This window comes from Pagrus major, chromosome 12 (genome assembly GCF_040436345.1).
Source record: "Pagrus major chromosome 12, Pma_NU_1.0".
Classification (NCBI taxonomy): domain Eukaryota; kingdom Metazoa; phylum Chordata; class Actinopteri; order Spariformes; family Sparidae; genus Pagrus; species Pagrus major.
In genome coordinates this window covers 29,245,074-29,264,733 of record NC_133226.1, presented here as the reverse complement: position 1 = coordinate 29,264,733, position 19,660 = coordinate 29,245,074, and the positions used below count along the sequence as shown (strand labels likewise).

General features: G+C 41.5%; 1 protein-coding gene across 1 annotated transcript in view; it reads right to left on the bottom strand.

Moving 5' to 3' along the window:
- Positions 1 to 3,637: 3,637 nt before the first annotated feature.
- The window catches only part of LOC141005752 (multidrug resistance-associated protein 1-like), a 34,782-nt gene continuing 18,759 nt past the window's right edge, over positions 3,638 to 19,660 (bottom strand). Inside the window, exons 18-30 of the mRNA XM_073477755.1 lie at positions 19,054 to 19,243; positions 18,580 to 18,652; positions 14,456 to 14,564; positions 13,737 to 13,944; positions 13,339 to 13,649; positions 13,057 to 13,256; positions 12,645 to 12,771; positions 10,166 to 10,267; positions 9,802 to 9,948; positions 9,409 to 9,567; positions 7,040 to 7,206; positions 6,616 to 6,810; positions 3,638 to 3,746 (exon numbers count right to left, since the gene is read on the bottom strand). Coding sequence (XP_073333856.1) covers positions 3,638 to 3,746; positions 6,616 to 6,810; positions 7,040 to 7,206; positions 9,409 to 9,567; positions 9,802 to 9,948; positions 10,166 to 10,267; positions 12,645 to 12,771; positions 13,057 to 13,256; positions 13,339 to 13,649; positions 13,737 to 13,944; positions 14,456 to 14,564; positions 18,580 to 18,652; positions 19,054 to 19,243 — 2,097 coding nt within the window. The remainder of the gene's footprint in view (positions 3,747 to 6,615; positions 6,811 to 7,039; positions 7,207 to 9,408; positions 9,568 to 9,801; positions 9,949 to 10,165; positions 10,268 to 12,644; positions 12,772 to 13,056; positions 13,257 to 13,338; positions 13,650 to 13,736; positions 13,945 to 14,455; positions 14,565 to 18,579; positions 18,653 to 19,053; positions 19,244 to 19,660) is intronic.

The following is a 19,660-nucleotide window of genomic DNA, read 5'->3' as shown; positions in this document are numbered from 1 at the left end:
CAACCAGCAGCACTGGTGATGCGAGACCTGAGGAGACAAGCTGCAGCACCTATGCTGCCTTGTCTGCCTGTCTTTGCCCCCTCCTGTGGCGGCCCAGGAGCACTGCAAAGAGCGACGCACTTAGTTTTTGTGGGTGGAAAACCGCTACTGCGAGCAGCACAGGCGATGCCTCACCATTAGTGATGCGCCAAGTGGTCTCAATGGCTGTTTTTACCCTCAATCTGGCACCTTACCATAACCAATCCTCCTTTAATAATACCTGTCTGCCTGCAAGTCAGTCTGTCTGTCTGTATGTGTCTCTGCAAGTCAGTCTGTCTGTATGTCTGTCTATCTGTCTGTCTGTTTGTCTGTGTCAGTGTGTGAATTTGTTTCTTTTTGGAGGAATAGCTAATCACAGTTTATTTGCTCATGGTTCTTAAGCCCCTCTGCCAGACTAAGTTTTCAATGCACCCGGGTGCACTCCTGCTAAAACCTCTTATCCTAACCCCTAACCCTAACTCCCCCCTAACCCCCAACCCTTCCCGGAATTGGTTCCGGTGTCTTTTCCCCACTCCTAACCCTAACCCCCTCACTTGAAAGGGAAAACTTCAAACGCTCATAACTCCGGAAACCAAGGTCAGACACACTTGCAACCTTGATCCGTCGGATGGTTTGTGAGGGCGCTGAATACGCCAGTCTTTGTACCAAGTCTCTACGACCTTCCGTTCCCAAGATATCCAAACCACGCACCGGAAGTGAGGTAACTCTGGAACGGAAGCTAGTACACACTCGGGGATGGCACCATTGGAAAGCCCATGCACAACTATGGGGGGGGTAGGAATTGGTTTCACGTCTCTACAACATTCCTAAAAACACTTATTCAAAAAACTATAATCCTCAAAAGTATAATCGTGGCTATTACCCCTTAACCTCAGCCTGAAAGGAAACTGGAGATAGATGAAGAAATACTGCTCCACGTCTTCACACATGAGGACATGTCACCTACAAGCCAGATGATGGCAGCCACCACAACAGCAGCAAATCAGTCTCCAAACAGGTACCGTGACCCTGTCCAGAGCCACCTACGATTTCACCAACTTAAGTCTACTACAAAACACACATGAATATGCAGACCCACTAGACATTTTAATGCTAACTATCCAAGCAAAGTAATCCAATATTCTCCACAGCCCAGAAGAAAGAAAATGTAGGGCCACCTGTTACATCAATTAGGCACCTTATAACCGGGTGACCTCAAAGACAGGATGGGGGGGTCGGGGTCCACGCGCAGTTGATGGAGTGTGCATTTAATGCTGCCACCTTCGGCGGAAGCATTCAATTTTTTCTCTCCTAACCCCCTAACCCACTTTCTGCAAAATTGATTATGTTAGGCTGACACTTACAATAATTTCACTCAATTCCACCCAATGGGTAAAGTCTTTTGCCAATAACTCCCGAACCGTACATAACACAGACTTGGCGCATCATCAACACAAGTAAGCAGACACCCAAACCAACTCTCTACTATGTTCCTATCAGGAATTAAACCAAAAAGACTCAATCCAAAATGAGTCGTTTTTGGTAACGCCCACTTCCCGACATCGGATCGGCTTGTGGGTGGTACCGTTGGAAAGGCCGTGGCCACAAACCACCTGACAGAGCTTGGTCTCGAGTCGATAGGCCACACCCCTTTCGACTTATTCCAAAAACACTCGATTTGAGTAGTTTTCATCCCTATACATAATCCGTCTCATGGGTGTCTGGGGCGCTGAAAATGGCAGACTTGTCCTCGAGTCTCTACGACTCTCCGTTCCAAAGTTTCTGATCATCAACACCTCAAATTCTAATTTCTTCAATTTCCAGTTCTCGGCTGGATTCGTGACCCTGTCAAATTGACTCAGAGCACTCCAAATACCCTACAACCAAAGTTTCAGGTAAATACCACCTTCAGAAATACCGGAAGTTGGTGACTGACAGACTTATTTTTCTGCCTCTAACCTAAATCAGGAGGAGAAAACTGGACATTATATGATCACACTACCTGGTGGAGTTTACAATAACACATTTACGTTACAAATTTGTATGCTTGTGTTTTGTACTTATTTTTATACATTGTTTTCACCATAACAAAAACTCATTATTTGGTCAATACCCACCTGACCTGCCATCAGCACTAGGACTTGAGATGCGAGGTAATACCCATTACACCACAAATGATCTTCTGACTCTGCTGTTTAAGGCGCCACAGGTCTAAAAACAACCAAAAACTATCTCTTCCTCTCTGTGTGTATATGTGTATGCACATACGCGTGTGTGTGCATACATATACACATACATACTAAACTGTGCTGAAACAACGTCTGTGGAGGGACCCCTCCTGTTGCCAGCATGTAAATATACGGAGTGTAGACTTTGAATTACCTCATTTATTATTTATTTATCCATTTCTCTATTTATTATTTATCCATACATAGACCTTCATTATTGACGCATTTTTGTCCATCCTTCTCTTATGATTCTCCCCAAAATATGCATGGGATATGGAGATATAGCTGTGTGTGTTCTCCATATATGAAAGGTGGATATTGTTTGTGAATATATGACTCTTACCTTTTGCATGTTTTAGCAATTATCTGGACAATTGACACTCCAAGGTCACCATCCACCCCAACTGTTTTGATCCAGTTTTGGGGGTCGCCGCTCATGAATTGTTTGAAATGGCTTGTGTGTCTGAGTTAAAATTCAGCCTAATACCTAATAGAAGTCCCCAACAGAAACATCTGTAAAACACATCAGTCAACACTGTCAATTCTTTCATAATCATTTTAAATGAATTGGCAACAAGACATGTTACACGTGTACTTGTAACATAAACATGTGTATGTTGTTTGGCTTGGAAGCCAGTGTGTGTCAGTAATCTAACTATTAACCATGAGATTACACAACTTGGAATGTCAACAATAACATGCACATATCTGCTTTTGTTGATACCTTATGAAACTGAACTTATAGGCAGAATTGCAAAGGAGTTAATAACTGTTACAGTCATCAAGAAACAACCACATGTCACAGAGCTACTTTAGGAGATAAGCTTAACCTATACATCTGCGAACACACAAGAGCTTCAGCTTAAAGATAATTTGTTTCCATGTGAATACATGATGCAAAATTCTCCATGATGATGAAAATATACTCAACTGAACTAAGGCAGGAAATTTATTTAATTCATTCCATTGTTAACGCTAATTGACTTTTTTTCCTAGTAAATAACAAAACTTGTTGTCCAACACAAGTCCCAGTCAGAAGTCCAGATACACAACCTGGCCTGAATACCAGCAGACCTTTCAAACAGGCTTGGACAGGTGTCCAGACATAAAGTAAGTCATTGATATACTTGGAATTTCCTATACATATTGTAAAAACACATCCAGACAACAAATTTGGTTTCTACATCTGCAGATGTCTACCAGAGATGGTGAGAGTCATCATCACCCCACCTACATCTGAAGAACTACTCTTTATACATCCCAAAGGGTTTTACACAAACATCCAGGTATAGATTGTTCTGATATCTACGAAAACTGAGAGTGATGAAAGTCTAAGAAGCACACTTGATCAGTACATCGATGATTAAAATGTTTATTTCTAATTACATATGTTAGGCCAAACCAGCCTCGACACACATTTGATAGAAATGACCTTGCAGGCGTATGAGTTGAGAAGGAGAGTCTGTCTCTGCAATGGAGCCTCGGTCCATCACTACGACCCTGAGGAGAGAGACATGACAAGTCAGACAAGTCAGAACAAAGAGTCAGAGACAGACTTTAACAGACTCCTCTCTTACGCAACACAAATATAGTCCATCACCCAAAAACATTACACATTACAATTCATGTTTTGTATGACGTTGGATTACACTCTTTGACATCCTTGAGACATTTTTTTAACACTGCCAGTATTCTAATTTTATACATATGTTGGGACCGTCCACATGGTTCTGACGTCAGATGAGCCTGCGTGTAGCTCAATGCTATGGCCTCCTTGCACTAACAAAGCCTGGTAAACAAAGGAAAGTGCAACGACCCTAATGTCCAGTAGGTAGCACCTGTTTCTCACAGTCCCCTCAGGTTGAAAAACTCCCATCTCCCATTGTCTGTGAGTGCACCTGAACGCATCAGTTTCCACCGTGACCGGAGGAGATACAGACAGCGGCAGACTCATTTCAACGCAGTCCCAGAGTTAGGTGTTGCTGGAAGCATCAGCTTTCGCCTACGCAACTATTACTCTAATGGAGCATACAGATGTCTGGATTTTTACCCGCCTAGGCCGCAGTCTTTCATCTCGCTGGATGAGCCAAAACTGCCCCATGTTCACCAAAGACGCTCCAGATTCAGAAAAGATGCTGTGCAACCAGCATCTTTCCCCCGCCTGCAGAAGGAGTATATTTCTACTTTTCCTCAGAAACATCAACTTTTGCCCGTTTTCTTATTGCCCACGTCGACTACGCTGTATTAACAGCCAACGCAGGACACTGCAACCGCCTTTAATCCACGAAGCGAGCTGGATTAAGGAAGACTCGACTACAAGTGAGGCTTAATTACTGTCTGGGCAGATACTAGAATTAGCGTGTATTGTATGCTTGTAGGCTACATTGTTTGTTTGTGAGTTTGTGGACCACCGTGTCCTGTTTTAATTGCTGTTAGTTTTACGTTGTAAGGCATGTTGTTTTGTTTCTCCTTTTCGCTCATCACGAGCTGATTTGAGCCTCTCCACTCTGTGGAGCGGAGGTGTTAGCTTAGCCACCGCTAAGGGCGTTAGCCCTTTTCCTTTGCATTCCTCTCTCACCCTCTCTCTTTAACTAACCCACATGTACATGTACACACATATTAGGAGTTACGCGCACACACGCGTGATCTTATGAGCGACCTGTTGGAGACTTATGGTTGATGACCTCGCTATAACATAAGATACGTGTGTCTCGTGATATCTCCCCCTTTGATGATTTCAGAGACAGACGCCTTGTGGTAGCACGACTACCTTTTTCTGGAAAAGTAGGTCACTGTTCCTCCAAATTCATGTCGTGTGCAATCAAAGTCCACACAAGGCCAACGGTGGTGTAAGCATTGCCGTTGTTCAAATCTCGGCCGTTCATTTGACTAGCTTTAGGTGACATATTCACGTCCACCATTTTTGGAATTCTAGACACATGATTTAGCAAAATCATTGTCATTTTTTAATTTGTATCCACGCATGACTTCTCCAAGTCACGTTTCGGCCATATTTGTAGTAGAACGAACATGAGTTCCCCAATTCCCATTCGGCCATTTTCTTAGTAATTTCAATGGAAAACTCTGTGACTTCACACTCCAAGAGAGCGTGACCACCATTTTGGCTCTCCACCATCTTGTTTCTTTGACTACAACCGCCATCTTGGCTCCTCTTTCTTTGTCTCTCCGACACACACACACACACACACACACACACACACACACACACATCCATGCTTGTTTGTTATTTGTGCTTGAGTTTGTCTTAGTTTAGTTTCATAGTTTAGCTGCTTTGGTTGAGTGATTGATTTTTGTTTATTGAAAGTATTATTGATTTAATCAATTTGCTAACAATAATAAAGTCTATTATATTGTACATGGTGAAGAGGGAGCTGAGCAGCAAGGCGAAGCTCTCGATTTACTGGTCCATCTATGTTCCAACCCTCACCTATGGTGACGAGCTGTGGATAGTGACCGAAAGAACGAGATCACGGATACAAGCGGCCGAAATGAGTTTCCTCCGTAGGGTGGCTGGGCTCAGCCTTAGGGATAGGGTGAGCTCAGACATCCGGAGGGAGCTCGGAGTAGAGCCGCTGCTCCTTTGTGTAGAGAGGAGCCAGTTGAGGTGGTTAGGGCATCTGATCAGGATGCCTCCTGGGCACCTCCCCTTGAAGGTTTTCCGGATACGTCCAACTGGGAGGAGACCCCGGGGAAGACCCAGAACCCGCTGGAGAGATTACATATCTCATCTGGCCTGGGAACGCCTCGGGATCCTCCCGGAGGAGCTGGAAAGTGTTGCTGGGGAGAAGGAGGTCTGGAGCTCCCTACTGAGCCTGCTGCCACTGCGACCAAACCCCGAATAAGCGGAAGATGATGAATGAATGAATGAATGAATATTGTACATAGCAGTTTTATGTGATTATTTTGTGCATATGTTTTGTGGCATTTACCGGTTGTGATGGTCAGTGCTCGGATTCATTTCCTTCACTGTTCCTTTAATTGTAAATATTTTACAAATATTTACATTTAAAGTGATCCCTTATTTGAGACTAATTTTGGTCTGGTTATTGGTCCCTGATTTCAGGGTGGTGCCCCGTTTTAACGATTTGAAAATTAATTTTATTATTTTTTATTTATATCATTTTAATAATTATTAGCAATAATTATTAATTTCTAATAACCACACCTGCCCTACCATCAATTCCCAACACATACACAAACTCAAATTGCAGTAAATCAAAAACTGAACTCTGTACTACAAAAGAATACCTATATATTTACAGCAACAGTGCTATTCTGGGTAGGTTATAAGCATTACAATTATGTCTTTGTTCCAGCTGACATGAAATCAAAGCAGTACAGATGGTACCTGGAATAGTCCATGATGGTGTTGAGGCGGTGAGCGATGGTTAGGACTGTACAACCGTCAAACTGAGTACGAATGGTGGACTGAATCAGCTGGTCTGTCTTCAGGTCTACAGCTGCTGTGGCTTCATCTAAAAGCAGGATCCTGGTCTTCCTCAGGAGAGCTCGAGCCAAACACAGCAGCTGCCTCTGACCAAGACTGCACACAAACATATTACACTTCATGACTTTGTGAGGACTGATGTCGTGAAAGGATGAATTACAAAAAAAACAGGAAAATTGTACTTTTGAAAACTGGAATGGTATGCTTCTTTGATTCTTACATTTAAGATTCCCTGAATTAATATTGATGTCAGTCAGTGTTAATATTACACATGTGCTCTGCCCTGATCTCAGGTAAACCTGGTCGTGCTGTGTTTTGGATGTACCTGAGGTTCTCGCCTCCTTCACAGCAGTGATGGTTCAGTTTTTGTGGCAGTGCAGACACGAAGCTGCTGAGGTGAGCCAGTTCCAGAGCTTTCCACAGATCCTCATCTGAACAGGTATCAAAGGGGTCCAGGTTCATCCTCAGAGAACCAGAAAATAACACCGGGTCCTGGGAATGACAGTGACCCAAAATAACAGTTTGTCATCACTCCCATGGACTCCTGGTGACTATGTTCATTCTTGTCAATCAGCCACAATAGCGGTGATCATTATCAGCTGAAAGTCACACTGATCAACATTAATGAATGTTTGAGACACACGGTGTGATGCTTGTGCTGTGACTTGTACTATATGAAAACAAACTTCAACATGCTGTTGATTCATTCACTAAGAATTGTTCACTCAGTAAAGAATGACTGTTCATGTTCATTTGTTTCAAATACATAAAACAACACACAAGAAGGAACAAGAAAACATAAATAAAGAGTACTGTCTAATATTGAAATGTGACTCAAGTTTATAAAGGGGCATCGACCACCTGTTTCAAACAGTCGATTAACCACTGATACTGTAAGAATACATGTTAAAGGCTAATCCAAACACCTGACTTCCTTTATTAGGAGGAGGAAATACCATCATGACCCGGAGATGAATTAATGAACAACGAGTAACCACTGGACACAATCTTAGTGTATGATGAGCTGAGTCTGGAGTGGTCTCAGAATAAAACTTTTCAAAAGAAAATGTTACTTTGGATTAATTTCTTGAATTTAAATTTCTATAAGCGACTACAGACTCATTGTTATTTATCTTTATATACAGCTGGGGAGAATTACAGAGATTCGGAAATGAACTGAAACATCTGTAAAGCAATTCTTCTTTGTTTCATAATTGAGAGTATTAAATAATATATTAAAAATGTATGTCGTACATTTGTCACTTATTCTCCAACACAAGCTTTTTTGAACGATTTATCTGTACGTTATTTTAATCACACTGTTAATAAACCTACCAGACTGAATTTCCTTTTTTCAAAAGGTTCATGTTGAGGTTGACGAGAATATGGCCAGTTTCTTTCCCTTAATAAAATCAGTGACACTGTGTGTCAGGTGGTCGATAAGTACTAACTATGACATCGTTTTTGGTATTATTGTAAGACAAAATTTAAATAAATCTACTTCATCAGAATTAAGAGAAAAGTCATGTTGATTATAAATTAATACTTTCAAAGGTTTGATGTACAAATATTATCTGATGAAGTGTGTAAACGCATGATAGCGGTTTATAAAGGCTTCACTCTTTACATTCTTCTGTTAACTATGTTTCAATAAGAGCAATTACAGAGAAAACATGAATCAAAGAAGATACATAATGTACAAACTGATCATAATTTCAGAGGAAACTGCAAAGACTTGAATGGGACTTCATTGTAGTGTTCACGGGAGTACGGCATGGTAGTATCAGAAAAAAGTAAAAATCTGAATAATCAAACATTTTCATCTCTGTTGAGTTAAAATGGATAAAAGAACAACATAACTGCACTTGATGATGATGAATTTCTTGTATTCTTGTCTGAACCATTAATCACAGTGAGGAAGAGCGATGCACCGTCATCGCAGATCCATGATGTCAGGTTGGGAGAAGGCGTACACCTCTTATGTAAAACCTGAAACCATGACACTTTTCTGACTCATGTAATGTTAGTAGGAAACTGTTTTATACAAAACAAGTGGAATAAAAGATTCCAGAAGTTCCTGTCTGAATATGAATCATTTCCTGTTTTCATTGTGAGTTTTAGAGGATGATGAGTCATCAGCTGATCATATCTCACATTAGCATGTCACCTCTTTTTGTGCCTGGCTTCATTGTTGGTATCAGTTCCTTGTGTTTCTGTCGTACAGATTCTGAGTAGTCTCCATTATCAAAGGTGTTCATACCTTTTACAGCAAGTCTATCCTTGTATCTGAGAAATTAGACAACTATTGGTTTTGATTTTTCTCCTTGGCCAGGTGGCTTCCCAGACCAGTTACCAGTCATCTCCATACGCTTCTGGTCAACTTTCAGGTTTTTTAAAGTGATTTTTCTGATATTTTCCTCAGTCACAGCACTTCTTATGGTGAGTTTCTGGAATTCTACAAGTTGTCAGTTTTTCCATTCAATTTGTTAAAGCTTGAGCTCACTGTTCTGACATCACTGATTATCTCTTGAGACTGATTTGATAAGTTGTTACAAAGTGATTTAAGGGTTTAGGGATTGTAAACTAGATTTGAAGTCACAACGCTCTTTTAAGACGTCGTTGTCTTTTGTTGAAGGAGTCCATGTGGACAAAGCCTTTATCACTCCTGCAATTGTTCTTTTGTGTCTTACTGACTTGAGGAATAATGGTGATTCTGGAGCGGAGATCATGCAGGCCAATATCAGCGATGTTGATCCCATCAATGATTATTCTTCCCTTTGCTGCCTCCAAAATCCTGAAGATTCCCAAAGCCAGAGAAGACTTCCCAGCTCCCGTCCGTCCAACGATCCCCACCTACAAATTTTTTTCATCAATAAATATTGAATGAGAAGGGATTTATCACCCCTTGATGAGCCATTACTCAAGTCATACAACTATCCAGTACAAGTTTCACATTTTTGTTTTATTCTTTAAACTTTTAATTCTTGTTAAGTGTGTATATTTTTACAGTGTATGTTAATTCCTGACATGTTTACATGGTATTATGATGCACAATACAATTTTCGTTTTAGTCAGATTATTTCGGACCTTTTCTCTGTCCTGGATGCTGATGGTGATGTCATTTAAAGCCCAGTCCAAACCTTTACGATACTGCAGTCCAAAGTCTTCAAACTGGATGTTTCCTGTGGTCGGCCACTCTGCTGGCAGCAAACTGCCCTCAAGGGTCCACGCTGCCTGGAGAGACACATCCCGTCAAGAGGGCTGGATGATCAGCACAGACAGCTCCATAATAATATTCAGCGACATCATGTCAGCAGGAAACATACAAACACAGTGAAGATATAAGAGAAATAACAGAAGACTAATAAAATGATTTGACTTTGCTACAGGAGGTATTGCTACAAAGCACACTGCTGTACTTTAAGCTCCAACATGTTATATAGCAGCCGACCTCTTTGGGTGTGGTGTCGTACTCTTTGACTCTCTCCACCGACACAATGTTGTTCTCCACATCAGTCCAGGATCGAACAATCCAGCTCAGGATTCCCGTCACCTGCACAACACGACCAACACCTTCATTAATCTGAACCTTGCTGCAGAGAGTCGAGCTGTTATCCTGACTCAGTATCAACACACACAATCAACCATCATTTACTGTCGCTTTAAATTGTACGCTGCAGCACAAGTGAGACAGGAGTGTGTTTGACAGAGGCTGCTTCACGACTCCAACAACTTTAAACTAACACAACTTGTTGCTGTCAGGCCAGTGATGGATTATGTCTCTGTTGGTGGAGGAGAAACTCCTCCTGGATGCTTCGGTGACAAAAACACATTTAGCATCATCGGTCACAGCTGCTCTGTTGATCTCTGTTGATCCTCAAGTTTTTCAAATTCCATCTGTAACATTTCTTATTCCAGTTTACATAAGATCAGCTTTGCTTACATACACTGCAAACATTTAATGTTATGAGGCTTATTTTTAGATATTTCTAAGACAAAGACTTCACACTGCAGCTGCAAAGCAGCACTATTCAATTAAAATTCAATGGGGTCCAGTTAGAGAAAATCTTTTCCCGCACGTCATGTCTGACTTGCATTAGGATTCAGTGCCGTATACAGTCGCCTGTAGTGACGTAGTCTAGTAGTTGTGTCAACGTCTGTAAGTGGTCTACAACTGACTGTCAAATTAAATGAAGTACAATTCTATTCTTTTTTCTAGACTTTTATATATTTCAGCAATATTGTCAGTTTTCACATTGAACTGGAGGGACTTTACATACATACTTCAATAATAAATAACTGTTCTTTTCTCATTGCAAGTTGAATACGGGTTGTATTTTAAAAATAAAATAGGCTACATAACAAAGAAGAGGGTTAGTGCCTCTAAAGTGCTTAATTTAGAAAAAATATAGTTTACCTTGAGTTACAGTCAGCCTAATCCTAACCCTAACCCTTCTTCATTAACTCCATTTCACATCTTAACATTCTCAACCAACTGTATCAAAACAATCTCAACACCTCTTAAGAACTGAACAGTCTTTCTTTCACTCTCATGCCTCACCCCCCACTGTTTCTTGTTCGGTGAGAGAAGTGAGCTTCACATTTTCCTGCCAGGATTTTAAATCTGGGCTGTAACGGTGTCAGGGTCAGCCTCATACACCTGTGGAGGTGCTCTTTGTGAGCCTGGAACCATATTTAGTTTAAATAATCTTCACAGTGGAGAAAGATGCCTTCATTTTTGGTGCCCTTAATTCAAATTTGAGTTGGTATGTTTGCTTAAAAGATTGGGCTTCTTCTCACAGTGGCGCTTCACATTGCTGCTTTTAATAATCGCCACAGTATCAGAAAATATGAGACGTACTGGTTTTAAACTGCCTGTGGGAAGAATCAACATGTTAGAGTCCATTCTCCATTAAAAGCTGTTTTCGTTGTCCGCTTTTCTCTTTTTAGAGCACCACATGTGAAATTCCTCTTCTCTGACTTGCATTTCCTCCGACAGATGTCCGTGTGAATGTTTTCACTCCCTCGAGTCGTATCTGAATCCGCTGATTTGATTGGCTACGTTGCGTCACATGAGATGATTTAAATCGTATGTAATTCAGTCAGGACCACTTTGTCAAAATAATCTTTATTTACTTGCACAAGTTTCATTTGGTGGTATGGTACTGTTCTGGGACCCCCTGCTCTTCCACGCGCTTGTGTGGAAAGCCTGAGGCAGGAAGAGCACACCTTCCTGCCCTTCATGAGCCATCATGAACGGCATAAGCAGAGAGCGCAGCAGCAAAGAAAAACTGAGACAGAGCAGAGCAACCAACAAGATACAATGGTAAGGTTGATAACAGATGACGGCAGGAGCTGGGGTGGAGGTGGGTTGCAAAAAAGCCAGCAGAGGAAGCAGCAAGGGAGGTCAAGCTAGAGCAGTTTAAATAGCGCGCTCTGAATGCAATTTCCCAATAGGAAGCGGGCACGGGGAGTCAGCTGAGCCATCAGCTGATCTGCTCAGTATTGACAGCTATGCTGTTGATGCTGATTTAGAGCTTGATGTCGTGGCCTGCCAGGACTAACGCTACGCTTGATTTGGTCTGTGGGTTTCTTTGAGCCGATTAACAAGTGCGGTATAGGCTGGAAAAGTGGCGGCAATTAATACAGAAATGCTCAATTAAAATGTGATAATTCTCTATAATTTATTGGTTATAGCTGCGGGTCCGGATAGGACGGCATCTGGGTCCTGACCCGAATTGGGTCCGCCAATTGGTTAGCCCTGCTGTACAGTAATGGATCACTGCTATGACCTGCAAATACTGACACGTCCATGGATTTTCTTTAATTTACTAGTACACATATCCTGGAATGACTGTTAATGGAAAAATAATCTACAATTGTTTCCTTTCCTGTTTCAAAACAGCTGACTGAACCAAAGAGTTTGTAACCTGGAGAGAATGTGTCACTGCCAATCCCACAATGCCCGGGCTCAGTTCATCCCGACCTCGCACCGACAGGATGGCTGCAGCCAGAACTAACACGTTCCCCAGAAACTCCAGATTCACTGCCAGCCATCTGAAAGAAACACATTTAATTACAAAAAGAAAATCTGCAGAATTTAAATACTAGAAAAATATTATTCTTGTTCTTCCTGAGTGGATTCTTATTCAGGAGAAAGCACCTGAGAGCCTGAGATACATTTCCTTTACAAAAGGTACAATACAATACAAATATATCAAATAACTACTGAATCATCAGCACAAATGTAAACACACTCTAGCAAAATATTAAAATTCTGTCAAAATCCTGTGTGTTGTTAAAATAGTGCAGTCTAATTTGTTTCAGGTAGTTTGAATGAACCTGGTGGCAACAAAACGAGGGAAATAAGCTTCCTGGTTGTTGTCGATGCGATGGTCGGCGTGCAGAATGAAGCGGCGCTGTTCGCCGAAAGCTCGGATGACGCTGGCGCCCTGCACCGTCTCGTTGAAATGACTGTAGATCGGGGAGCGGCTGACCGCCTCCAGACGTCGCAGCTGACACGACGACGACACGTAAAAACTCTGGAGACCAGAACCATGGACAGTGGTCATTTCCAACAAGTTCAGCTGAACCTCAGAGATAAGATTCAGGTGAAACCTTTACCTGTATTAAGATGTAAACACAGGTGAGGGGGAGGAGCACAAGCCCTGTGAAGGGTGTGGCCAACAACAAAATGATGCAGATTTCCAGCAGTTTGAAGAGGTAGCCCAGCATCATCTTCAGCCCGTCAGGAATCATGCAGTCGATGGCATCGATCTCTTTGGAGAATCGGTTCAGGAGGTTTCCGCTGGGCGTCACCTCGAAGAAGGACATGGGCGAACGAAGAACACTGATAAGAAGATCAGCATGAAGGTGACGTGACGCTACGATACCACCCAGAGCGATGGCGAGCGTCGTCCCGAACATGGCCATCCCTGAAGTACAGATGATGAGGTCACAGGTTGGTTTTAATGGGAAACTTTATCACAGAGCCGGCAGATATATGATGACCTTTGACCCACCCTGAGTGAAGCCGAGAGCTGCAAACACGCTCAGTTTCAGCCCGTGGTCGTGCTGTGTGCCGTTGACGGTTGGCTCATCAGCCCACAGGCTAAGCCAATAGTTGTATGCTAACGAGGCGGCCTGCTGGAATGCACAGAGGAAGACGATGGTCATGATGAAGGTCAGGCCGACGGTCCTGAAGTACTCTCGATACATCTGCAGCTTCACCTGACAAGAGGAGATCAACTCTGTTCATTACACACACTTCCTGTTTATGAAAATCTCAGGAAACAAACACACAAACAAACAAACAGACCCAGATGAGCTCAGTACTGAACAGTGTCAGAGGAAAGACGTTGGACCTCAGATGACTTTTGTTATAATGTTACAAATCAATTTATCCATGATTAGGTTACATTTTCAAATAAGTAATATTCGTTTACACAAACGGTAACACTGCAACATAAAAAGTTACTTTCAGAAGTTGAACTACGACACACTTTTAATGTAGTTCCTCCGTCCCAGTGGCTGTTCAGCAGTTTCTGGTAAATCCATTTATTCCTTTAACCCTAAATAAACGTGTTTTATTGTCATTTATTTTATTTGTAGTGTTGTGTTATTTCTGTAAACACGTGTAGATGCTGATGCGTTGGCTGTCTTAAAATTAGTTTTTACTACTTGATTAAAATGAATAGTAATGATACAAACATAACTCTTATTGATGAAAAGAAGGACCCACCCTCCCTGTGTGAGCTTTGTCAGCCTCTGTGAGTTTTCCAGCATCCTCTGCATCCAAGTCCTGATCAGCCGCCTCCATCACCTGAACACTGGCACTGCTCATATCACAGCTGGAAAACACACACACACACGCACACACAAACATTAAGACAAAGATCAATATTGAAAATATTGGAGTCACGAGGTTGGAGGTGTTGAGGATAAAATAAGCCAAATTTTGTGTCTTACTTCAGTGAATAAATCAACATGTCAAGTTTGAATTTCTTCTTCAATAAAAATAATTTTGGCATCTAGATATTAAACATTCAGGTCACCAGTTGTTTGATAACAGGAACCCAACTGTGAAGACCTGCATGCCATCTGAGATCAACGCTGGTATCAGCTATGTAAATGCGATATAAATATCACTCTATATGTCCTAGTTTGTATAACATTTGAAAAAATCATTTCACTCGTATGTTGTCATTGTTGTTTATGTTGCAATGCAGTCTGGGTAGTGATGTGAAGCAGTTGTACCGGCCTCGGTCCAATTCTTTTTACCCTGCAGTGATGAAACATGTTGTCTGTACAGACTTTTCACTATGAACCAGAGTGCAACGTTAGCGAGGAGGAAAACACTGAAAACTTTATTCAAAATTCACAACAAAATGAATTCGATCAGAGACGTGATGAAGCGAACTGTCGGGCAAAATCGCTGATGTCTGTGCGGCAACTGCTTCAACATGCCAACCGAGAGAGAGAGTGTTTGTTGTAAAGAGCTCCGCTTTGTGTCAGCAGCTGCTCAAGGTTAGCATATGGATCAAACCATCGTATGATAAAACATACTCCATCATAACTTCAGATATAAGCATCCGCCGCTGTTGTATGCTTTATACATTATGAGGATATACATAAAACACTGAGGCCTTTGGGTTTGATTATATTTACAGATATCGCTCGCAGCACAGCACACCAGAACTTTGATGCAGATTGCCTCAGTGGAGATGTTCTATGGGCTCTCGTCAGCCTCCATGAACAAGAGAGTGCCTTCCTACCAAATCAGAACCAGGTCACCAATAGGCAAGTCAGAACATCAGCCCGTGATCACCGTCAAGTTCTCTATATTTACTTTTTCATATTTTTGTATTGTATTTTACATAGAGTAAAATTAATTTCACAATAGTTACGTGTCTTGTATAAAGTGTATCATAAAATAAATTCAGTTTGATTCCCGGCTATTTGTATCCTTGTATATTATTTTTTCTGCCCAAGAATATTACAATGTATGAAATTACTAAACAGCGTCCTTGCTCTATATTTATATTGCACCAAACCTCTGAGTGTAACACCTTATATTTACAGGAGAACCACGTCGTGTTTATAGAGCAGTGGTATTTGTATTTGCCTAAATCAGTAACTTAAGTCCTCAGATGAAACACCAGAAGTTAGCCTGAAGTATTCATCTGAACTTTTAATTTTACTTTCCTACTTCAGGGAATGTTTTTTTGAAGGGTTGTGTTACAGTTTACCTGTGCACACAGTAAATCACAAGTGATGACATAAATTTTACCTGGACTGTGCCCTCTGTATGAAAGCTTCATTAGTTTTACAGTTTAAGGCAAACAACTTGTACCATTCTTCCATCCCGTAACTGTATTTCATACTTAACAGTTGTTACAAACATTGTGTAGATTTACAGATGTGCCTCGTACCGTCAGTTTACACGGGGGATGAACGGCAGCTGGGGAGAAGAATCGGCAGAGTCATCCCATCTTGTGCAGTTAACAATATAAGAAACATTTACTCTGAACCAAGTAGAATCTATAAGATGTATATATTGATCAAGCACAAGTAGATGAACCTTGGACAGATTTTAATTAGATTTTAAACATTTCAATGCATCCCATCAAGAGCATTTTAATCTCTTGCTATGTTTAAACAGCTTTTCTGTTTCAGTTATACAGGGCTCAACAAAATAGGGTAACCTACAAAAATCTTTATGTTTAAAAGAAAATGCTTTGACAAAATGAAAAATATAGAAAGTAGATCTGTTTCATGCCGTTTATGAAGCGTGTGATTTAACACTCACCTCCTGAATATAATTAAATTACAGTTGATGTGGATTCAGACAATGCTGGTTTATAAATTATGTTTAGTGATGATGCAACTACTTGAAACATGAAAACTGCTGAGTTTGCACAATGATCTGATCTGGATGATCTCTCTTGTGGAGCCATGATGTGTGTTTGGTTCACTCTCATGTTCTGGTGTGAATCTGACAGAGGAGACAACATCTGCCACCACAGCGTCATGTAGCCGCCGTCCTTCTCAACAGCCAGTCTTACTCTGAACCTCTTTTGGACTTTACTCCGTGAGACTTTGAACTTGGGTTCATCAACACTCTCCCCATCTTGAAAAAACAGCTTGTTCACAAACAGAAGCATTAAAATAGATTAAAGGTGTCAGAAACAGTTGGATGTACATCATCAAGTCACACATAGTGCTTACAAAGGAGTAATAATAATAGTTCCTCCACCTGCTCCCTGTTGATCCAGAGCAGCAAGCATGGAGGCATGGATCATCACATCGTATCCAACATGTGTTCTCTTCAGAAGGTTTGAGGTTCATGGAGTGCTACACCTGAAACAAAATGAAATGAACATAGATATGTGAGTCACATCCCGCCTCATAATATTAAGATGAAACCTTTTGTAAGACTTCTATATGTGCACATACCTCTGGTGCTGTTGTGTGGATGTACTTCGTCAGATGACCTGGGTTTTCAAAAGCCGCTCGTCTTTCACGGTCTTCACAAGTGCTTTGTGGGCTTCAGATCCTGGCCTTAACAGAAGCTTACTTCTCTGTCTCATCTCATCAAGAGGCTCATGAGCACATCGGTAATCGTCCCTGTTCCCTGGCATGTCGTGTCGGTTGGTAACATGCTGTATTACCAATACCCAATTCTCTTTCAAACATCCATCACCCTCACAGGTTTGCTCGCTCCACCAGAAATTATTTATGATGGATGGACTCTCCCGGGCCTTCACATTCCCTTGGCTTAGCTGCAGTGGCCTATTTTTTTTTTTTTTATTTGACCATTAGAACATGTGAGCTCTGATGTCAACTGTGATCCTTTATTTCACAGCTCCTTCATATCTTCTTTGACAATCAACGAGCCACACTTTAAACGATGCTGAAGCAATTATTTTAGCTGTTCTTAAAAAAAATAGAAACAGTCAATCTTTTTTATGGGTGTCAGTTGAAGCATGTGATTCCCGGGTGCTTTGAGAGGGCTCTGATGAATTTACACTGTATTCTGGATCACACTGTCTGTACCATGGCTGACTCTCCTCGCTACATTGATTGTCTCAGAGGAACAGATCTTGGAACTGTCCTCTTCTACTTGTGTATTCAACTCATCATTGCATTGGTGCACATCTGCTGCCCACTGTACCGCTGCATCTGACATGTCTTTGTCCATCTGAGTTGCTGCCTTGGAGAACACTGTAGACCTATGGATTGCTGAACTGAACTAGTTTTAGTTTATAACCAGCAGCACCTGTGAGCTATTTTATCAGCTGTGGTCAACAAAATGCATCAAATGCGTCAGTAGCAAAGTGGCGAGAACATAGCTGCAGGTCCTTTGGAAATTGTGTACGTCCACAACCACTTCTCGCTCTTCTCTCTCCTTTTCTTTTCAATCAGAAAGCTTTGAAGACTGGCATTGCTTCCCTTGTTGCCTTTCAACTGAGATTACAACTAAAAGCAGCACAATGTAGCATTATGATTATATTTCTCTACTGTCGGCTGGTAAATATAGCAAGAGCTAACGCTAGGGGCTCACCTCTCAGTGCAACCAATTCACATCATCGAACCCAGAGCACCTTGTGCACATAAAGTAATGCCAGCATCCGCAGGCCAAATTATGTATTAAACAGTGAGGATTTTTAAAGTAATGACAATATTTCATGTGTTTTTGACAACGCATTTTAGTATGACAGAACAATTATGGCATATTAATGCCTACAAGTCTTCATAGTTGGGGTTCCTTTGAAGTTTTCTTCCTCTGTTTTAACATGTTATTAATGACATACAAGGCCATGTCATAGCTGTTTATACAAATATGAGTTTACACTTTGTTTTTACCTGATCAGCTGCTCCTGAGAAAGATCAATGGAGTAATCAGTCATACTGAGACGAGACACCGACTTCCTGCTCACTGCAAACACATACACACACGTTTCTGTTCAAAAGCAACATAAAGCAAAATCACAGATGCAAATTGGTGAAGACTTTCTTACATTCTGCTCCATCTAATAAAACTATAAAAAGATCAAAATGTATAAAGTCTTCATTGAGTATCTGTTTTCATTAGTCCTTGACTTGATGACTTCTTCTTCCAGGTGAGAAAATGAGGCAGGTGAGACTAAATCTAGAAGGTGTTTAGGATGATAATGTGGGGATTCACCCTTTAAAATCTTCAGCTTTTAGATATTTCTATATTTTTTATATATTTACGTGGCATTCATAATGAAAACTGCTGATTACTTACATAGTTACAGCAGTTTTATTCTGCTCATAGTTTACTTTTGTTTCTGTTCAGTTCAACTGATTTCTCACTCTTATCTCTGGGGGTGGAGCTCTCTCTGCGCTGGTTTCCACTGAAGGTGTGGATGAGTTTAGCGAAGGCTCCCCTCCTCTCCATCAGCTCCATGTAGGAGCCCATCTCAGAGACATGACCCTCCTCCATCACCAGGATCAGGTCTGCTTTGGACAGGAAGCTGAGCCCGTGAGTTACCAGCACCCGGGTCTAAAATACACATCAGCAGCGTTTTTTTAAAAACAACAATAACAACAACACAACAAGGTAGAAAGAACTTCCCAATCCTTCCGGAGTCGGTCTAATGGTTCCTGAATGTCCCATCGTACAGCACCAGTTACACGAGGGTCTGCTTAGCCTTACAGAGAGCACATCAGTCTGTGGGTGTGCAGGGGTGCCTGGTTACTTCTTGAAAAGTAAACTTGGAGATGCACTGGTCAGTGACGATCTCTTCAGGAACCTCTACTGGAGGAAAGCTGGACAGTGTAGAGCAGCTGAGACAGTGATGGTGTGCAGACACACAGCCAGATTGCTGGTGGACTCAGCTTCTCTTCACCATAGGACCAACAACATCCATGTCAACCTGCTGGATATGGGTGGAGATGGTGGATGGCTGTAGGAGAGTTC